We start from the raw sequence: 20,841 nt of genomic DNA on the forward strand, positions 1-20,841 counted from the left end.
TGTTTTTTGTTGATATTTGTATATTTTGTGGTATTTTCAACATTAATGAGAAAGTTATTATAGTTTTGATATTTCACTGTATGGCCATAAATAAATCAAGAGTAGTAGTTTCTTAGTAAAACATAATATCCATTAGCCAACCAATTGCTTATGATTTTGTTTCCATTGACATACTGTTGTTATTTCAGTCATACAAATGCAGTCATCCATAGTCCCAAACATTTCACTGCCCCTTTTTGGCCCCAATGTGATGTGAAGCGCATACTGTCTGTTCATTTTTAGAAGTAACTTTCTCCCATGGTATGGTATGTAATATTTTTTGCATCTAAAACATGGCGATGAAGTGCGAACATTAAAATTTAAGTTAGGGTGGTGCATTTACTCTCTTGACTCTCTTTTCCAGGTTGTAGGTGATTTAATACTTTGCCATTGTAATGCAATATCTCTTCACAAGTGACAGTTTAGCGCTTGACTAAAAATCCTCAGTTTATGACGTGCGCTGAGCCGCTGATACCAGCTGTAGAAATGAACTGTGAAGAATCGGGTATACCTGATGTCAGTGATGTTGACGTTTCACAATTTATTGACAACTTGCTTCAGCGAGTATGTGCTGACCTTTCTTCTGAATCTGTGATGGTGGAGACGCAGGGTTGTTCAACCCAAGCTACCACAAAAAACAAAAGTAAATCATCAATGATTAAAGACCTTTGTGTGCAGTCAAACTGCCCAGTGCCATTATCCAACCACTCAACAAATCTACTGTTGGATTCCTTTGATGATTGTGCCCTCACCATACAAAGCATGTTGGATTCTTTAGAAGAAAACAATAACAACAATGGCGCCAACTCACTGGTGGAGAATCCTCCAGTATCAGTTTCAAATTGCTGGCGGAAGCAAAGCGATGTTCCCACCACCCCAATAGAAATAAAAGACTTGTCACTGTCGGCTGATCCATTCAAAACTGAAAATAATACTAAACCTGCCAATGGTAGTTTAGGTTTAAAATGCAATATATCCAAACACCAATACCACATTACCTCCAGTCCAACTATCAGTGATACTGAAAGTGACAATTCCAAAGTCGAAACACCTCAATCCCGACTTAGTGACAATTGTTCACCCTCGGAGGGTGCTTCCGAAAATATAAAGTGGGATGGAAGTCTGTTTAAAACCACAGTTCCGGTTGGGTGGTTAAGCACACTGAGCAACAGAAAGCATAGGAATTATTCCACCTCAAACAAATCACAAACACGGCAAGAGGACTTTGTCTATTGTGGCCCAACCAAACACCTGGACAACCTCAGTAACACAGGTTGGTTGCCTTGTCCAATATGACACAGTTTTTGTGCAACAATACTTTTGTTCACATACTTAATTATGGATATAACCAACAGCTAAATACCACTCTTCATAAGTAAAATGTTTTGTTAAAGTTCCTGCTCACCTTGCAGTGTTTATTTTTCTCCCTTTGCATGTAGCCTTAGGACAGGTCACCTGGTGCCTATTATTTTCATTCACTGGGCAAACACAAAATGATTTTAACAGGCTTTTTGTTATTCTTTCTTTGTAGACATTAACAGCAACGTTATGATGGAATCATTTAACTGTTCTGTTTTGCTTGGGACACCAACCCAGGCCAGTGAAGTGCCCATTGAAATATTATATTCTGGCATCGCATTGACACCAGGTACGGCTTAACAACTATAGTAGATTAGGGTATTCCGTTTCGTCAAACATATATGTAACCTATAGAAAATAATCGTATTGCAAACGTAAGCTATTAGCTTGTTTTTGGATAATATAACTTTTGTTGTGTCCACTAACAAATTTTTACACTTTTGAGTAGAGAAATTATATGACACTGGTTACACAGTGTTTATTCAAGCTGGGTCACATATCACATTATGTTTTAGGATGATTCATTTGGAATCAAACAAGACCTGTCACGCACTTTCATTGTTACGAGGTCACGTTCTTTTAGTGCAAACACTCACAAGTCGAAAGTCAAACACAACATTACACAATTATGTGTAATAAATGTCCCACTCATTCTGTGTCATAAAAGTGCCACTGGCAGTCATTGCACTGAATGTTTAGTGCCTCTGGAGAAATGGGCTGAAATTTGAGAACACTTCTCAGTATATTTTGTTCAACACAAACTATGTGTATGTAAAACTCTGACAATGTCCAAGTTATGGTAGAACACCTCTAAAATCGTCAATTCACAAGACCTATAATTATTTTTGCAGGTGTATTGGATATGCATAACAACCCTGTTCTTATTGTGATCTGTGATGACATCGTTTGGCAAAAGTGTGACTCCGGTGCAATAGGACTTGCTCAGTTTTTCCTTTATCTAAGGTAGTTTAATAAATGTACAAAACAAATGTTTGCATCTGGTTGTTTATTTCTTTTAACTAAGCTACAGTTTTTTTGTTAATAAATTGATGGTGTATCAAATTAAATTTAACCAGCATCATTTAAAAATATGAGTTAGTGAAGGCTTACATACCTTGTAAAGGCTTAACCAAACTTTTTTGTTTTATCAGCCAAAGAATGTCAAACATGTCACTTCTTTTAGATGAACGAAACCACAGTTCATTGTCTTTAAAAAATATTCTTGATTCGTTAAACATTTTTCAGGTAATTGCATTTTTGTGTAGAAATTATACAAGTGTAATTTCAATATTATTGTTAGAATTTATGATTATTCTATGTCTTAAAATGCAAGCAATTTTGCTTACATTATATTTAAAAAGGTTGTCTTTTAATAAAAACAGTATATTTTAATCCTTTATTTTAGAGCAACGGACACTTTCTAATACAAAACTTATTTGTATTGGGGGACCACAACCTTAATTTAGAGCAAACCCTGCAAGATATCTTCAGCATTCAGGTGACTAAATATTTTTTAGCATTACTGTATATATATTATAATATTATTTCTCAGTTTGGCCGGTCTTAGTATTCCACTACCTTACGTTGTGCATTTTGTAATATTTAAATTTATTATATATACTGACTCTCTGTTTTGCTTAAACACAAAGTAAAAACTACAAACAATGCCCATAAAAGCAATATTTCAATGGTTTTACTTTTAAAATAAACGTAAATCTTATTTAAACTTGACAACCATTAAGTTCATCATTGCCTTTTTACGGTATTAGCTATGTTTTGCAGTGCACTACCGTCAGGTCTGTTAACAATTTGGATCTCTACATTGATGTAAAACATCTTCCTATCCAGCTTGGAGGCCCATACACATATTCCCACGCTGACTGGGTCCAAAGTAGACTGGTAAGACTTTCAATGTAACTCTGAACTTGACACCAACGATGAACGATGATCAAACTAAATAATTTTTTCGACTACATGGAAATTACTTTGTCAAGTGTTACAATGTTTGCAGCTATACAAAATAGGGTAATCAGGTGGCACTATATAACGACAAGTTTTATTGAAATCTTGACAAGCTTTTTCTGGTCAAAGAAGAAATGATTTCTCCTTAAAAAATGCCACCTGGTTATCCTATTTAGAAATAGACTAGTACAGCTATTTACAATGACAAGTTATGGTTTTCCAAAAAAATACGATTTCTTCAGTTTCTTCTGCTAACAATCCAGTCATGAACCACAGACCACTTGAAATATTGTGTATATTGTGCAATATCGCGAAAAATGCACTCCTGATTGTAAAGGTCCTATTTCGGTCCGAACCATGATTTACCGGAAAAAAATTACCGCCTTACTTAACAAAACCATCAATTTGTCTGGCGTGAAAACGTACCCTTGCGCCAATGCCGCATTTTTGCGTTAAAAGGCCATCGACTGTTTCGTGAACTTTTGCGAAAACATTCGTCACAACTTCACGCGCCAAACCATCCTCGTCTCGTCGCAATCGATGCCAAGCACATTAACCGAGACTCGCGCGATGCTGAGTAAGCACCACGGCGAGATGAGTCAGCTCCTGGACGACAAGCAGATCGCCAATCTGAACGCGCGGGGTCGGAGGTTACTGGAGCAGCTGACCAATCAGGATAACCCGGATACCAGGTGAGCCTGTTGCCCTCAAATCAGAGACCATCGCGCTTACGATGGGGATATGTCATACAATGTGTTTAGGTGTGTTGTCATAAATGGTTTGGAAATATAGGTCGGCTTACTATCGTTGTTGTTGTCCGCTAAGAGCCTATATTTATATTCATAGCGTGACCCATCCCATCGCCATTTGTAAGGGGAGCGTGTTGATACAAAGGTGTTGGACGAAAATGCTTCGGAGTGAACGCTGTGCAGTTTATTGGACTGCCATTAGAAAGTATAATGTGATGTTATACTACTATAGAGAACTACAGAAAGTTCGATACTGTCAGATTCAGATACAAAGCTAAGGCAAACGATTCATAACCCTGCGTTTTAAATTACAGATTAAAGCGTAAAACAAAAAAGTAGAGGGCCTTAACAGCTTTTTAATAATATTAGTCACTTGTGGCATCCTTATGAAGCGGTATTTATTTTCTAGCAGAACAAAAGTGAACGCCCGGTCTCTTTTTCGTGACTTGCTTTGTCAATTTTCCTCCCTTTGTGTAAAACACGTTTTAAAGCTTGCACCAGACTTGAAACACGAAGTTTAGTAAATTTTAAAGCCTCCTTAGGACAGCCGCTAGCTGCTGCACCCCGCTGGGAGGTATAGATAGCAGGCCGGTAACTTTATAAGTGGCCCTGAGAACGTTGTCTGTTTGGCAGGCGCAGCGTGACCTCTGACCCATAACCTCTGTTTAGGTCAAGCCGCGACGCCGTCGCGATGTCGTATCAGGCGGCCAACGACGCTGTGGCGCAATTTGTGCGCATCGCTGACGAAAGACTGCTGACGCTGGAGCGACATCTACTGGTCAAACAGTTTGAGCAGTCGTGCGATTGCGTGAGTAAAGTTTAAGATTAGTTGCTTCCTTGTTCCACCCTTAATTACACATTACGCGCTTTTTTACAACATTACCACTAAAGGTCCGTTTACACTACAGCTGCGCTGAGCTGAGCAGGGCGTAAAAATCGCTAAACGTAACGTTTTTCTCTAGCTGCACTAGGAAACGGGTCTTTATAGTTGTAACTTAATGTAGTGCATGAACTTTTTTGGAACAGTACAGACTTTTACGTTTACTGAAGAACTTATACACCCTAGTCCACGCATTGCGCTGAACTTATAGAAGCATATCCCCCGTTGTACCACAAAAAGACCTATTAACCGTTATAAAGAACTAGTTTAAACCTCACAAAAACGATTGTCAAGAGAAATATTTGGTTATGATGTCACAAATTTAATATAGTATTTTGGTACATTCGAATCGGTCTTAAACCGTACTAAACCTGTTTATTTATCGTGATAGCTAAACATAGGCTTATTATAATGCAGTATCTCGTACACCCCAGTACACCCATCAATGTGGTACACCCTTTAAGAATTGTGGTACACCCGGTTGAAAAGCACTGACTTGATGGATGTGAGAAGTTAATACTCCTGGAAAATATTTTGAGCGTATTATTGCACATAAAAAACAGTTGGTTACATTGCATTTTTTATAAGCAATCAGCGGATTCCATGAATATCACATTCGTGTTTTGAGATCATTTTATTTATTATCTTGTCAATTTATAACATCATGTTTGAGAGTTAACACGTGATTTTTGATGTTACAATTTTCGAACTAAACTTGATTGATTTTTAAGATCTGTTGTGTTCATAACATAGAAGAAAATATCGAAACTTTAACACTATAATACGTAAACTTGTATTATGGTCTTTTATTTATCATCTACATGGAACTAACCGCTTCTAACTTCAATGAGTCAACAGATTATATCACAATGGCGCACAATGCGGTTATTTTGCTACATTGTTTTTTTTTAAAATGATGTATTCCACAGATGGGTAAACTACGAATTGCCAACATATTTTTGTTGCGCTTTTGCTACCTTTGGTTGATAAGTGCCCCTTTCAATGAACAAGTAGCCTACCCCTGGACTAGCCTTTTTGACAAAAGGCACGAACGAACTCAATTCAATTTAATACTTTCACCAAATCCGAAAGCCACTCCAAGATTAGGGATAGTCGGACAAATCTATTAAGGTTTAACTTCGCACCGGCACACCCTTCGTATATAATGTAAAGCAATAGCTTTTAGCGGTATTTCCAATAACGCTTGACTGAAAAGGCACGTCGGTCTGCAATGGTTCCCAAGGTCTTTCATTTTCATTTTTCATTCTAGCGACAATAGCGACCTCACACGTGTGGTTTTAGACTTTAGAGAGTTGTGTGCAAAGTGTATTTACTTCTCTTGCTTTGTTCCCTCTATGCTCGAGCTTATATTTACAGCCATATATCGCTTTTCCTTGGTTTTAAATGTCGTTCAATTTAGTTTCTATACCGCGAGAGGTATCCGTTTCACTTCGTATATTAACGTCACAGACCTATCAGATTACTTCGTAAGGTCAGGAATTCGGTAGGTATACCCCCACTCACTATATTTAAATCACGTTTCAATTTGGGTTATTAATAATTAGAGATCGACCGATATCCGTTTTTTGGACCGATACCGATACCCGATTTTTTACAATTTTTCAACCGATATCCGATACCGATACGAATTTTTTTTATATACCTGGGAAATGTTCAAAACTTGAATAAATTGAAAATGAAATCCTAATAATGTTTCAGTTTATACACCTTTATTAATTATTAAACTATTATTTTGCATATTAACTTGGTGTGATGCTAAAACCAATGTTTTTCATAAAAAAATTGACAAGTTGTTTGTTGTACAGGAAAAATTATATCATATTTTTGTACTAAAATATCGGCAAAAGTATCGGTCTACAATTACCGATACCCATATATCAGTAGAAGCCAAATATCGGCCGATATTATCAATAAACCGATATATCGGTCTATCTCTATTAATAATGGCCTTTGCTGTAGATATTTCGATGGACAAAGAAGCACTGGCAAACGCTGCAAGACGAGTTTTCAGAAATGGAGGATTCCGTCGAGTCGCTGCTCGTGCAAAGCAGAAACTTCGAGAATTTCTACCTGGAAGTCATGGTAAGCGGTATTGTTAATGGCTTTATACTGTTAGCAACAGGGACATGAAAAGGTCCGTGATTCAGCTAAGTTCCGTGCGCGAGCCAGGCACCTACTTTCACGCGTGACGTTTTCTAGCTCGGTGACTAACTATATGTTTAAAATTCGATCAATGCTTAAACTTAGATCAATGCTCAACCTTAACGTTATACGTTTTCTGATGTGCGTGGACAAACCGTCAGGCAAAACCATCTTTCATTTTTTTTTTTCTGTTAAACAAATGTACCACACCCATGTCGCATCAAGCTTTATACTGCTCATCGTGGTATATTTATCTCAGTTTAAAAGATATACAATGTGGCATAACAAAGATAATTTTGTTAACAACCTTTTTTTTTCGTGAAGTATACAAATAAGTGTAAAATCAAAGTCATAAAAAGTCAGATTTTAGATAAAGAATTCTCGATGCTGTATGGTAACTACCAAGGTGAGTCTAGCTTTCTGCTTTTCGAGTTCGTTCTGTCATATTGACATTTTCAGAAAAAGTCGATCGCCCTTGGAGGGGGACGCCTTAATTCAATCGCCAACTTAAAAAAAAAACGCTGTTAGTTAAATGTCACCAGCTGCTGTTTTATCTCGGACACACGAGGCAGCTCGATTTGATGCACGCTGTTGTCCGTAGACCGCGCGATAACGGATCGCCCTCCACCCGGTTACAGCCACGGACTTGGGTTCCTGAAGTCTTAAAAAGCGCCCTCCCGCCATAAACTCGCCCGTTTTTTTACAAGCGGTTAAACCAGATAAACAACTCGCCGATCGAAATTTCGCGCAAAAATCGCCGAAACGCCTCCTTTTTCGGACTCTGGCGCCGAAAGCGGGTCTTGCGTCATATTCACCGGCGTGGCGTATTTCGTCACCGCTTGGCCATGATCGTCGTCGTTTGCGCTCAATGCCTCGTTTGTTGGTCGATACCGCATCAGAAGGCGCAGCCCTTGCTTAACAATCGCTTCATTGTGACGTGGACAAAGCGCTTCGCACGAGAGCCGATTGTTTTGCTGCCTGGGCGACGGGAAATCCCCCCCGGGCGGCGAAAGTTGCAGCTTGTTTGGGCAAAAAAACAACGCCGACCGCAACCGGTTTGGTTTCATCGCTAACGACGCGCGACTAATCGCTGAGGGCTAATCGGGTTGCTTTCAATTAGTCTTTCGAGGTTTGCCGGCGAAACGGACGAAAGGGGTCAAGTCCCACGAAGACTGGCTATCTTTGTCGTCTTTCCAGATTCTTTATCATGTTTGTCTTATTGTTGTCGTATTCTTTAAGCTGCCATAATGTTTATCGTTTTTGTTTCTCATTTTCACCCGAACGCGTTCGATCAGTTTTTCTGGTTAAGTTTAGTGTATATTTTTTTAGGCATGTCCTATTTTTAACATACGTAATTTTTCCATTGGAATAGTTACAGGTTTATTCGGCATTGTTTTGTAGGACAATTTAATTGTTAAGCACCCGCCTTTTGCCTAAATGTTGAAAAAAAGCGACAAAATCTTTAAACGTTCGCGTTATTTATAGAAATCGTGGGAAAAGGCGACATTAGGGCGAAAACACTTCTTGTCGAACGTGTAATTTTACCGCTCGAATTCGATGGCGCAGATAAAGAAAGCCTCTCTTGCCTGAAAAGGGCCGAGGACGCCGCTTTGACCCCGGAGAGCACCTGAAGTGTGTCACAAACAAATCCTTGTTTTCGCGTCAACTGTTGACCCGAGCTGAACTTGCGCATGGTGCCGAAAGCGGCGATTCGAAAACGGAAAAGGTCACCGCCAGATGGCGACATGACCCAATGGTAGTTACCCAGACCCACTCGTTTCAGACAGGTTAGCTAATACTTACCTGACGGGAGTCTTTAACCGTGATCACGTAGGCGGTCAACCCAAGGCGAGGCCTTGCCATTGCACTTCGGCTTGGCTGAAAAAAATCAGACAGCTTAGCTGAAAAAACAAAACCTTCAACTCTATTTGGGTCGCGGCGATTTAGCTTCATAGTATGAGTACTTGAGTAGCCTGTTGTCAAGGATACTTTTATTTTTACCTTATGTACGATCAGTGGTGACTATATAGTTAAACACCGGTCACGATTTGCGACACAACAACCACAGAAGCGATAACGGAAAGCGAGCAATTCACTTGTTTTACGGCTCGCAAGCGATTTTCCGCCGTTTTGTTTTCTCTTTTCGTGTTTCAGTTTACGACCGCCGAGTCCGACTGCGACACGTCACACGACAATATATATATGAATGCGCGCCTCGCGATTCCTACCATCTTTTTATTGCCTTCGCAAACAGCGACCTGCCCCGAAGAAAACGGCTTCTGGCGCGAAGTGTCCCGGGGTCTCGGGGGTGGGCGCGAGACAATGCATCAAAGCGGCCCCGCCGTCGATGAAATATTAATGCGGGTCGCGCACAGCAGCGTGGCGGATGCGGCCAACGGCAAACATTGAATTGCCCCGAAATTCCGCCGCCGCGAGAGCTTCCCCTATATATTACCCTTGGCGCAAACGGCTCGGTGCGCCGCCCTACCAAAAACACTAGAACTCAGGCGGTCGCTCTTTGTCCGAAGCACGTAATTCGAAACCTTAAGCAGCATTAGGATGAGTTTACGCCAAAGTTGCCTGGGCCTCTCTAAGCCGACCGCTGGTGCACGTTCGACAAACAGCAAACCAACGCAGGACGTCACAATTTCTCCACAAATCCGGATTGTGGCGTTCAATTAAACCTGATTGTGACGTCGCTAGGATTTGTCGGGATTTTGCAAGTCATAAGTAACATAGACGCGCACTAGTGTGTTGCGTGTTAAGGGGCAATTAGGAGAAACCAGGCACCGGGCCGCCATGTTTTATTCAAATATTATGCCGAGTTTTGGCGAAATTAAGTTTATTCCTTCTGCTGCATTATTCAGCGTGGATCAATAAAGATATTTTATTTGACGAGTCTGCCGTGCAGGTGGCATTTACCCAGTAGCATGCCGTTGGAAACGTTTTAAATGAGTGCACTTACGATGCCAGGCTTTATAAAGGCTTTATATTGCATTGCCTTTTCGTTTGTTAATTATAACAATATGCACAACGAAAAATGAGGCGGATTGAGGCGCTGTTGAAATTGAACTAGTTTGTACAAAGAGCCGGTATCTGTTGCTGAAACTTCAGATAAAACTTTACCTACACGAAAAGAGCGAATTTTTCCTTTTGTATGTTTTCTTGATGAAATAGGTACAACTATGCAAACGTCAGAAAACTATCACCGCCTCTTTGGCTTCGGATAAATGTTCGTAAATATCCATTTGCAAATGAAAACCAACTGTCTTATATTTGCCAATAGCAACAAGTACTGCTCAAATTGTGTCGCCGCTGCGATCAGACCTCGTTCATTTGCAACAAAACCACAAGCACCTGGGCGGTTTCGTCACAAAAAGCGAGTCTCAATGGCAGCGACCCGGGTGTAATTAATCGTACCCGGTCGCGAGAGCATTCTCCCGAGGCTCCCTTTTGTGCGCGGGGCCCCAGCCATCTTGTAGTCGCCGCTGCAGGAGCCATTCACACGGCCCCGCTTTTAATTGCCAGGCATTGTGGTCACGCGAACCGTTACATCGGATACGAGTCGAGCGTCCATTGACCGTCGATCGCCGTTGGCGGGCAAAGAAAAATACATTAGTTCGTGGATACGGCAAAGCCTAAAAGGTGCGCGTCACTGGGCTTGCACGACCCCATTTAAAATCGCCCCCTTTTTTTGAAGTAAACAACCTAAATTAGATAGAAGTTTGGGACAGCCGATAATAATAATGAATCGGGGGTGATACCCGATCCAAAGTGTTGGCATCGGTACTTGTCCGATATCCGGGTGGTATCGCTAGCGAGCCGATTCTAACCTTATTTTGCGTTGAAGCACAGCGTTTTTTACCCTAATTTTATTTAAAAAAAGAAATTAATTTTATTTTAAATTTAACTTGCAACAAATTGAATCATTTGGTATCTCATCGGGCGGTGATACTTTTCCCCCCTAAATATCGCGTATCGCTATAATACGAATGGTCGCCATCTCCAATTACAGCCCGAGATGTTTGGAGCCGGCCGTTTTAGAAGTGGCCTTACGAGCTGGCCAGCGGCCATGTTGTGGTCGTCTCCGACGCCGGCTTGTCGCCAGTCTGCGCGTTAACAAAACAGGGCTTTAGGTCGTCGATTCGATTTCGCTGTCGTGAGCCGCCGCGACCACTGTTCCCGTGTTTGTGTTGGAAAACTCGCGCCCCGATGCCTACTGCTCCCTTGAGCAATTAGTACAGGGCGTATGTTTACGCGAAACCTTAAATCGCCGTTCCTTGTTGGGCGTCTGAGCTTATATCGTGCTCAACGTTGTCCGATATGCACGTGAATGTCAATCTTCTGCACATTTCAACGCACATCAACAGCGCCCGGGGTCGACAATCTTTTAGTGGCGCAGCAATCGTTAACCCGCAATTGCTTCGTTTGCAAACACGCATGAACATAAACCTAACCCACAAGCGCGCATGACAGCAAGGCCTTAAGACCGCGCAGAACTGCCATGTTATAACGTTGCACAGTCGCGCCTTTCATTGTTGTGACAGCCAGTCGTATCTGATCGACGGCCAAAGTCGGGGCCGATTGCGGGGCCGCATTGGAAAGGAATCGAATAAAAGTTTCGCCGCCGTCGTTTCTTTGTGTGCCCGCCTTAACCCTTGACAGTTTCTTCTTAAGTTCCCTTTGCCCGCGCAAGTTCCGTTTCTTGTCGCCGCCTGTCTTGTCTCTTGTTGCCGCTATACAGTCTTAAAAAAATCCGAGGAATTTCTTCAACTGACACCTATATCCTTGTCGGATAAATAAAATCTAAAATAGAGTGTTTCACACGCTTTTTCGCCTTCGCAAAAATGGTTGCCTTAATTGTCCGAATTGTATCGGTTTTGGGTCGGTCTGCGATAATTGCGTCGGAATACTTTTCTGTTTGTCGTGCACAGATATCTGACACGTGTGGTTAATTGCACTGAGTCATGCCACAACTCTATTAGGCTCGGCTTTCTGATTGCGATAAGTTTAATGTTACAGCACTTATCGTAATTAGATGAGGTGTAGAGTTTCCTTTTGCTTCCCTTTAACAGCTTGTTGTTTACCCAATAAAAGATAATGTGATCCCCGAAGATTCTAAACAAGAGGATAAAGCTATTTTGCTCGGCATTGCCATTCTGAGGTAATAAATGCGGTCTGGGCGCAAACAATTTTCTACGATTGTCTAAGTCAAAGTGCTATATCAATAACACATTTCAAATTGCCAGCAGTGAAGCAAACTAGGATTGCAATATCCACTAACTCTTAAGTGGCGCTGCTTTGTAATGTCGTGGATCACCGAAAAAGTCTGGCTACTGTTTCACAACGCAAACTCACCGCAACGTAACCCACACTCGGCCACAACCGTGTTTGCATTTCCCGGTTCCCACAAGAAACGACCAAGTCGACCACCTTCCCTATCGGTTCGACAAACGACGGTCCAGCTGAAAACGACTGGGCGAATCGAATCCCGTGTTGCCGCGCACCCAGAGTAAACAGATAAACATCCACGCGCGTATCGCGAACATCCGTCTATATTTAGGCGCTCGATTCTCACGAAGATTCACCACCCGATGACGTAACGGATCGATCACTGGCGGTCCAACTTTTGGAGCCTGCTTGTCCGGTTTTAAAGGCCGGCCGCAATTTGTCGATGCCTATTTGTGACTGTTTTTCTTCTAGGCTGGATAAATACGGCCCCCCTTTTAGCGTTTGCAATATTCTACATTTATTCTGGATTAAATCAGACAGCGTATTGCTAAAAAAAAAATTAAAAATCTCAAAAAAGGAAACCGTTTGCTTTCGAAATGGCCCAGTCAGCTGGCCAGTTGCGTCCACTCGACTCGGTCAACGACTTTCGAGTTCTCGCCGTTCGTACGTTCCAAAGCCGGGTAGTCCCCTCTTGCCTTATGTGAGCGCCCCGCTTGTCCGCTTTTGGCCCTGCGCTGTTGACGCCAAACTGGTTGGAAAATATGTTTTGAGTAGCTCGTCGCTCACCCTATTAGCTACTTGCTGGGAACTGCCACTTCAAAGGTGGCGCCCTCGTTATCCCAGTAGCTAACGTTAAATGGCTGCTGTGAATTCGTTGACTTGACAAGATTTAAAATGGCTCGAACTCAGGGCAGGGACGTCCAATAATATCTGGATCGGAGAATGCCTGATTGTAAGTGATAGTATCGGTGCTTTTCCTATACTAGCCTGAGATCTATGTGAAACTAAACAAACATAAAGCATTTTAGAAATAACTTGCGATCCAACACAGCGATTTATACTTGGATAAATTTTCACAAAATATTTACAAAGCACTTAAAAAAAATAGTAAATAAACCTCCAAGAACTAAGCTTAACGACGCTTAAGCAATTTTTTTTATCAGTTTTGCCAATTTGGCTATATGAATGAAGCCACTTTGTACAGGTCAAATGGATGTAATTTTGGACAAAATATCGCTTATCGATATCGTTATCGGTATAAAATACAAAATATTCGACTCTCCCAACTTAGGATAAAAAAAAAAAAGCTCCCTCTTGTTTTCGAATGTTGTATTCCGTCTGGTTGCACAGCAAGATCCAACAATTTTTATTAAAAAATAAAATAAAAATTTTTTTTAGGCCGTTACCAGGAAGCATACTCAGATATCATAATGAATTACACGTTATAATTCGCATTACCCTTCCTCGGTAACCTAACTTGAACTGTACGCTTAACTGCTATTTCATCAATTTACAACGTGAATTCACAGCAGTGTACAATTCGATTAATGACTCCGACATAGGTGGCTCATAACGTTGGAATTTGGACGTTAGACGTCTATTTGCGCTCGACGAGTACATTTGTGTGGGTTGTAAACGTTGTGTTAAAACGTTAACATGTTTATCATCGCGCGCCAGTTAAACTGTCTGGAATTCGAATCACCCTGCCCATTACGATCACGACTCGTCTTAAAACAACGGTGACTTGCGTATGCGCTCAGTAGGTTGCCTTAAAAGATTTGTGTTGAATTGTCCGGCTAAATAATTATTTGCGACAGTTATTGAATATAGGTTACGGTTCCCTTAATGATGTACTTTAATTGCGCTGGCCACGCGGCCTCCTATTCGTCGAGAAATTTTTTTATGCGCAATGTTGTGTTCAAGAAGGGAGGTTATTAGGAGTGTTATATGGGCACGTACAATCCGTCTGGTGGTTTACAAACTTCAACCTCTAAACAGTTATTCATCCGCTTCCCTGATCGAACCTGTTCATTTCTTGGTACAACCGCTGGATTTGCCTAATTGGGGCTTAATGGTTGATTAATAAGTGAGCTGGAATTATTGATCTCGCGATGTAGCAATTGAATTTACAACGGCGCCATTTATGAGATTAATTGAAGCTACTTACGACTGACGCCTGTTTATTATGGATTAAATTAAACGTTGCTTCGAGGTATCACGGATATTTATTGGACTTGAAAAATAAATTTGGTACTAACGCCAGCAAGTTTTGTATCGTTATCCTAATGACAAGTTTAATTGAATATACTTTGTCGAGCGCATAATAATTATAAATGTGTGTGGTTTGCGTTATACATTTATTCGGTTCAAATTTCACGTTAAACTGCCTATTATTATATCTTCAAAAAACACGTGTTTAGCTTGATAATGAATTGCAAAGCCAAAAAGATCGAGTAGATCGACGTCATCTTGATTAAAACGTTTCGATACGAGATTGTATCATCTTCTTTTAATGGACTTGAAAAATAACACATTAACTGAAGATGATACAAGTTCGTATCGAAACGTCCTAATCAAGATGATGTCGATCTACTCGGCCTTTTTGGCTTTGCAATTCATTATCAAGCTAAACACGTGTTTTTTGAAGATATAATAATTGGAAGTTTAACGTGAAATTTGAACCGAATAAATTCATAACGCGAACCAAATACATTTATAACTATTATGCACTCGACATACTATATTTAATTAAACATGCCCTTTGCAATTTATTATCAAGCTACATTTCTGATCCGTGCATACACTGCATAGTGTACCCAAATACATATTTAGTTGTACCATGCGTTGCTAGTACTTGAACGTTCGAATAACGCGCAAAAATCGCAAAACACAATCTCTCCTGACGTACACGTCACGTCCTCGACATCGCGGCTTTCAAAACAGGTGTCGCATCTCGTTTCATGTTTGCCACGCGGTTTAGCCTCGAAAAAAGTTCATAAGTAAACAACCGCGCCGGCAGCACACGTGCTATACTCTGTTGCATCACACACAGCAACACAGCAGCACTCGGCGGGTCGTCAAAATAGCGCCACGAAACCGCTCGACACCCACTTCACGTCTTGTGTCCTTGCCCCGTTGCCAGGCGACCCGGGTGGCTTTGGACTGGTCGGTTGAAATAACTCACTTCTTTGTTGTTTCTGCGCCTTCCGATTTCGAGCTTTGTAGTTGGGCTCGGCGCGCGAACCTCGTCCGGTCGCAGTTTGGAAACGCGTAGTTCGTCCTTATTCCGCGCCTTTTAAACAAATTCCGGTCTTCATTCACGACGGATTTGCGACGGCCGTGTACACGACCTACAAGTACGTCCCGCGCTTTCCCTTATGTGTGTCTGTTTGGTTTGGGCTGCATTGTTCACCCTTACCTTGGTCATACAAGCGAGCGTCGGCGAATTTCTATCTCGTGAATCATAAGGATGATTTGAAACGTTGATCGGCTTCAAAGTATTGTGCTAAGCTTGTATTTGCTCGCGTGCATTTTCACGGATGGGCCCTCTCTCGCTGTGACGTAATGACCGCAATTGCTTGTTGTATATGCTGTTTTGACAACTGCCGCAGATAGGAATGCTGTCCTATACATGAGTTAGGAGTTGTTTGTAAATCACGTGCAGCGCCCGTCGATTGTTCCAGTAATCCATCTGTGACGTTAACGCAGTTTTCCTATTGTTGGGATTTTTTTAATCGCAGCTCTTCATAGTGACGCAATCGATCCACGAGAGGACAAAATCGATGAATATTCGATTTCGTGTGTACACTGATAGTCGATTAGTTATCCCAATATTTCACGCCATAACGCCTTCTGTTTAAGCGTTCTACTATAAAACACATATCGGCACACACAATTTTGTATTTTTATACAAGCCAAATAAACTTTGTTCAATTTTAAAGTTCAGTTATGTAATTGAACAACAAGGCACCTAAAAGATGTGCAGCCGTGTATTACCCCGCCCTTGATTTGCAACCTGCCAGTCAGCCGACTTGGAAATGATTATATCAATTAATTATCTTTACGTCCGGGTCAAAACCCCAGCGAAACACTCGTCAATTCTATTCGCTGCAGCAATCGAGACTCGTTCAACCCCTCGCAGTCTGGGCGAATGATTGGCTTCAAGGGCTCGAACGCTCGGCTTGATTTGAATTGAACATGTTTATCCGAAGATAAGGCCCCGGAACCGGGCCGTGTTTTGCCTGCTTGTTGCCGGGTTCACTGCTCTGGCGGGCATTTATCATGCTGAAATGGCGCCGTTGCTTTGCTGGTTATCGTTCGTTCCGCCTTCTAAGGGGCGTTCCGCGCTTTATCGTCCCACCCGAATGACGAGAGGCAGCCGCGTTAGACCGTTGGGAAGTTTTGCTGACACTTTATAAAGGCGAAGTTTGATTTTGGACGAACAGATTTTAACTCTTTGCGCCAACTATGAAAATATCTACATGTTTAAATAGGTTCTCTAATTAACGTCACAGTTTTCTATTGTTATATTGCTTTAGGCCAGGGGTCAGCAACCGTTTCCTAGTGGCGCGCCAAACCAAACTCAGCAATTTCTCGGCCGGCAGTAATAATTTTTTTGTTATAAAAACTTGTAGCCTTTAAGCACTCTTAATCAGGGTCGGACCTAAATGTTTTATGCAATTGTAAAATAGACTAATTTATAAAAAAAATCGTTTGATTGGCTTAAATAGGCAAACCTTTTAATTTACAAGGTGACGTGAGGCATTGCGCACACACAAAATAAAAGGTATACATATTTCTTTAACTGCTGTTGTTAAGCTATTATCATAAAAGACGTAATACATCAGTGAAAAAAAGTATAAATTTTGAGAACGTTTTCATTTTAGATAGTTCCACGCTACGAATAATTTCTACTTAAGGGTGCACTATATGGTCTGCGAAGGTTCTTTCAAAACGAAAATCTACTTCAAAGTGAAATTTTAGCTTTTCATTTTCGTATGGGTGAAATAGTTTAAAAAAATGTTAAAAATGAAATATTTAAAAATCGCCCATGTCCAGTGTGAAAAAGAGGTCGCGGGCCGGATGATTTTCACCGCGGCCGTAGGTTGCCGACAACACTTCCATCATTGGTAAACAAGTCAATAGTGGTAAAATTAATCAAAATAAATTTAACCCGTGACATCCGTTTTTGTTCCACCAGCATGTGGCTTCAGCTTTTCTTGGATTGGAAAGGAAATAACAGATTATGTTTTGTGGAGCCGTCGGTGCTAGTAGCCGTTTTCCGTAGTAATTACCAGTTGTGGTTGGTTTAGCAGCACCTGTCCCAATTTGCTTCCCAGCGGTAATCGATTGATCCCACACTTGTCCGAACCCTAATTAAGCTAATCTTTTGTCACAAAAAAGGCTAATTTATCCCTGTCAAAAGCTAGCTGAACACTGCGTCTAGCTTGGGCCAACTAGAAATGCAGTAAACAAGTTAATAGTCGTATTGTTTCGTCGTCTTCTACAATAAAACAGTGAGGCGCTAAAGTTAAAAGATTGAACAAAAATAAATCCATATAAAGCTAAATAAAATCTAAGGTTCAAACCTTGATCGCATTGTTTAGATTTTATACTTTTATTTCCCCCTATATAGTGTGTGTACATGTTAACAGTGTTAACGTATTGAACGGCACAGTGCCGTAACGTTTTAAATATCTCAAATAGCTGATTCGTTCCGCGTGTTAGCTGATCGGGCAACTGAACCAAACCGCAAAAGAAACGCACTTTAGCTGTTCTTGTTTTTACACTTATGTGGCCTAGTACGGAGGCCGTCTAATGCAATTTTCCACGCTGCATTAATGCATCGACCCCCGTGTAGCATTACATCACGAGAACGCTAGTCGGTGACCGTTTTTATTGAAAAGCGTGTAATCGGCTTATTTGAAAGTGGAGAGTTGCAATCTAATGAAAAACTGCGCTGCCCTATCCGTCAATTAAGCGGCGCCAGGCAAAAAGGCTGGCGATTATAAGGGCCGGGCCGATTTGGTCAGCGACCATACAGCATTTCTGCCATTAAATCAGCTCAACAACCACTTGTCCACTTTCGCTTGCAGTCGTATTTTAAGCCGCCGTCACGTCCAAATCGGATTTTGAGTTTCATTGCAACTTTAATTGCTAGAGCGGTCGACGCCCTATATTTTGCTTGATTAAGTTCACAAAGTTTGGTCATGACTATTTGTAGCGGTGACATGTGGCTGCTTTTTTTTCTATTTTTCTGCGCAAATTGATGTTGCTTCGTTGCTTTAATCATTCCACAACTTTAAATTTTGAGAGTTTCGCTCCAGGTGCAAATTTTTTGATCAGAACTATTACTGGTTCTTCTCGTACAAATAAATTTTAAATAGATAGTTGTGAAACTGAATCGTTGTTTGAAACTTACTTTCTTGCAATTAAAGATAAAATTTATGCATTAGAGTTTGTGACATTTAAGTAAATAAGCTCCGAAACCGCTATACGAGAATGCAGAACATAATGTGAAGGAATAGGATTTTTTATGAGCACATCATTCGTTAGATTTGCGTCGCATTCGAAGCTTGCGTTATACGAACACAACGCTGCCTTTGCCTTTTACCATTGCTACCTCACGAACGGCCGAAAACTGTCCGATGCTTGTCACAAACTCTTCCTTTGCCAAAAGTAGGAACTCCTCGTCATCCAAACCGAATCTCCCATGGTTCGAGCGAACGCGCATCCAGTGCCAGGAGCGGTGGCGGTTATTAACTAGTTTATTGGCCCTTTAACCTTTCTAACGGTTCGAAGGTAGAGTCGCTAATTACACAGAGGCCGCGTTTTACAACCGGCGTCGACGGACGGACGGGATTAAACAGAACGGTCGCTTTGTTTATTTTCCGCGGCTCTCTCACCGCTGGCCCCTGCGTGTTTTCTGACCTGTGCTTGGTGGGGAGAAAACGAATTGTGTCGAGTGTGAACTTTGCGCTTCGTTTTACGGCGAAGCTGCCCTAAAACGATGACTTTTCTGTGGTTAGAGGAATGCTTTGTGCGGCTTTTTTTAACAGAGTGAATTGAGAAAAGTGTTTTTGGTATGTTTAACACATGACGATAAATAAATTATTATTTATACAAAATATCTATACATTTTCACTTATAAACCTTCGTAATAAAAGTCGGCTAATACCTAATTTGTTCACGACATGCGAGAATAACACTATGATTCATCTGCTTGCGATGTTGGTACTTAACATTCCCCCCAATATATTCTCCGTGAGTCTGTCTCAAGTTTGCCGTTAAGTCATCAAAGGGCGAGTGTGTCATTCAGTGAAAAATATAATCTTTGTTAACCTCCTCCTGGTTTCCCTAAAAATTCTATCACATTTTTAACGATTTGAATAAACACGCTGAATTGTCCGTAACAAGATTCTCCGTATCGTAAAAAATGGGGATCGGGGCATTCTATCGTGCGCCTATGCCACTGGTTCTGAACCGGGGTTCCGCGGCGCCTGATGTGCCATTGCTAATGCTCAGAGTACCGATAGGTATTTGAAAACTTTTAAGAATCTAATTTTTGCTCAATTGGTAAGCTTCTTGATACAACAATTTGTGTACGATTAGAGACCACTATATCGAATGACATTTTCCTTCATGTTTTAAGTTGACTGTGCTCTTCCAGATCCATTTATAGTGACATTTAAGGTAAAATAATCCACGAAAATTCAAATCGGAGTGCCTAAAATTTATTTATAATTTTTGAGGGGTGCCGTTAGCCATAAAAGATTGAGAATCACTGCCCTATCCGGACAAAAAAAAACACGTTAAACTTTTCCTTTGTATTTCGCTCGCCCTGTAAAAAGTGACCTACTCGTCGCTCGGTTTGGCGTCCCGATCTATCAGGATCAAACGGCCTTCATAAAAAAGCCAACCAGCTCTGACATTTTAACGTCGTGTCGCCTCGGCAGCGCTGGAGTGCCTTAGTCGAGTGCAAAGCGCATCCCGCGTCGCGCTGCCTTCCCAGCTCCGTTTCATCGCCTGTCAATTACTCGATGTTGACTTGTTTATCCGCTGGTTGACGGGCTGGTCGGCTTACAGCCGGGCGTGGCTACCTTTGCTTACCAAGTCGCTCAAGCAATCCTGCTATTTTTTCCTTACTGTATATTGCCGTTTGGACTCGTTTTCGGTGAAAGGTCTTCGCGCAAATATTTGCATTGCGTGGCCACCGCTTTGGGTGCGACAAGTACAATCCCGAAGAGCCTAAAATTGAGCGAGCTTTGTCGTTTGACTTTGCTCGATACCGTCGGGTGTTTTTGCAAAACGCTGGTCTGCAATCAACATAATGGTTAAAATCAACACCTGATGGAAAAATACGTTTTACACACAATAACTGAAAATATTCATCAACCCCGACAATATAAGTTTATTCGAAATCGAAGTGATAATAAAAGTAGATGCTGGGAAGTCGCG

General features: G+C 41.3%; 1 protein-coding gene across 2 annotated transcripts in view; it reads left to right on the forward strand.

The window, feature by feature from the left end:
- Nucleotides 1-7: 7 nt before the first annotated feature.
- The window catches only part of LOC146161185 (puratrophin-1-like), a 39,105-nt gene continuing 18,271 nt past the window's right edge, over nt 8-20,841 (forward strand). For both annotated transcript variants that reach the window (XM_083386034.1, XM_083386035.1), the window contains exons 1-9: nt 8-1,312; nt 1,571-1,687; nt 2,250-2,361; nt 2,550-2,643; nt 2,804-2,896; nt 3,181-3,297; nt 3,820-4,052; nt 4,779-4,917; nt 6,970-7,092. In XM_083386034.1, the coding sequence (XP_083242160.1) occupies nt 490-1,312; nt 1,571-1,687; nt 2,250-2,361; nt 2,550-2,643; nt 2,804-2,896; nt 3,181-3,297; nt 3,820-4,052; nt 4,779-4,917; nt 6,970-7,092 (1,851 nt within the window). In that variant the 5' untranslated portion in view covers nt 8-489. The remainder of the gene's footprint in view (nt 1,313-1,570; nt 1,688-2,249; nt 2,362-2,549; nt 2,644-2,803; nt 2,897-3,180; nt 3,298-3,819; nt 4,053-4,778; nt 4,918-6,969; nt 7,093-20,841) is intronic.

Source organism: Ascidiella aspersa, chromosome 3, assembly GCF_963924565.1.
Source record: "Ascidiella aspersa chromosome 3, kaAscAspe10.2, whole genome shotgun sequence".
NCBI classification, from domain to species: domain Eukaryota; kingdom Metazoa; phylum Chordata; class Ascidiacea; order Phlebobranchia; family Ascidiidae; genus Ascidiella; species Ascidiella aspersa.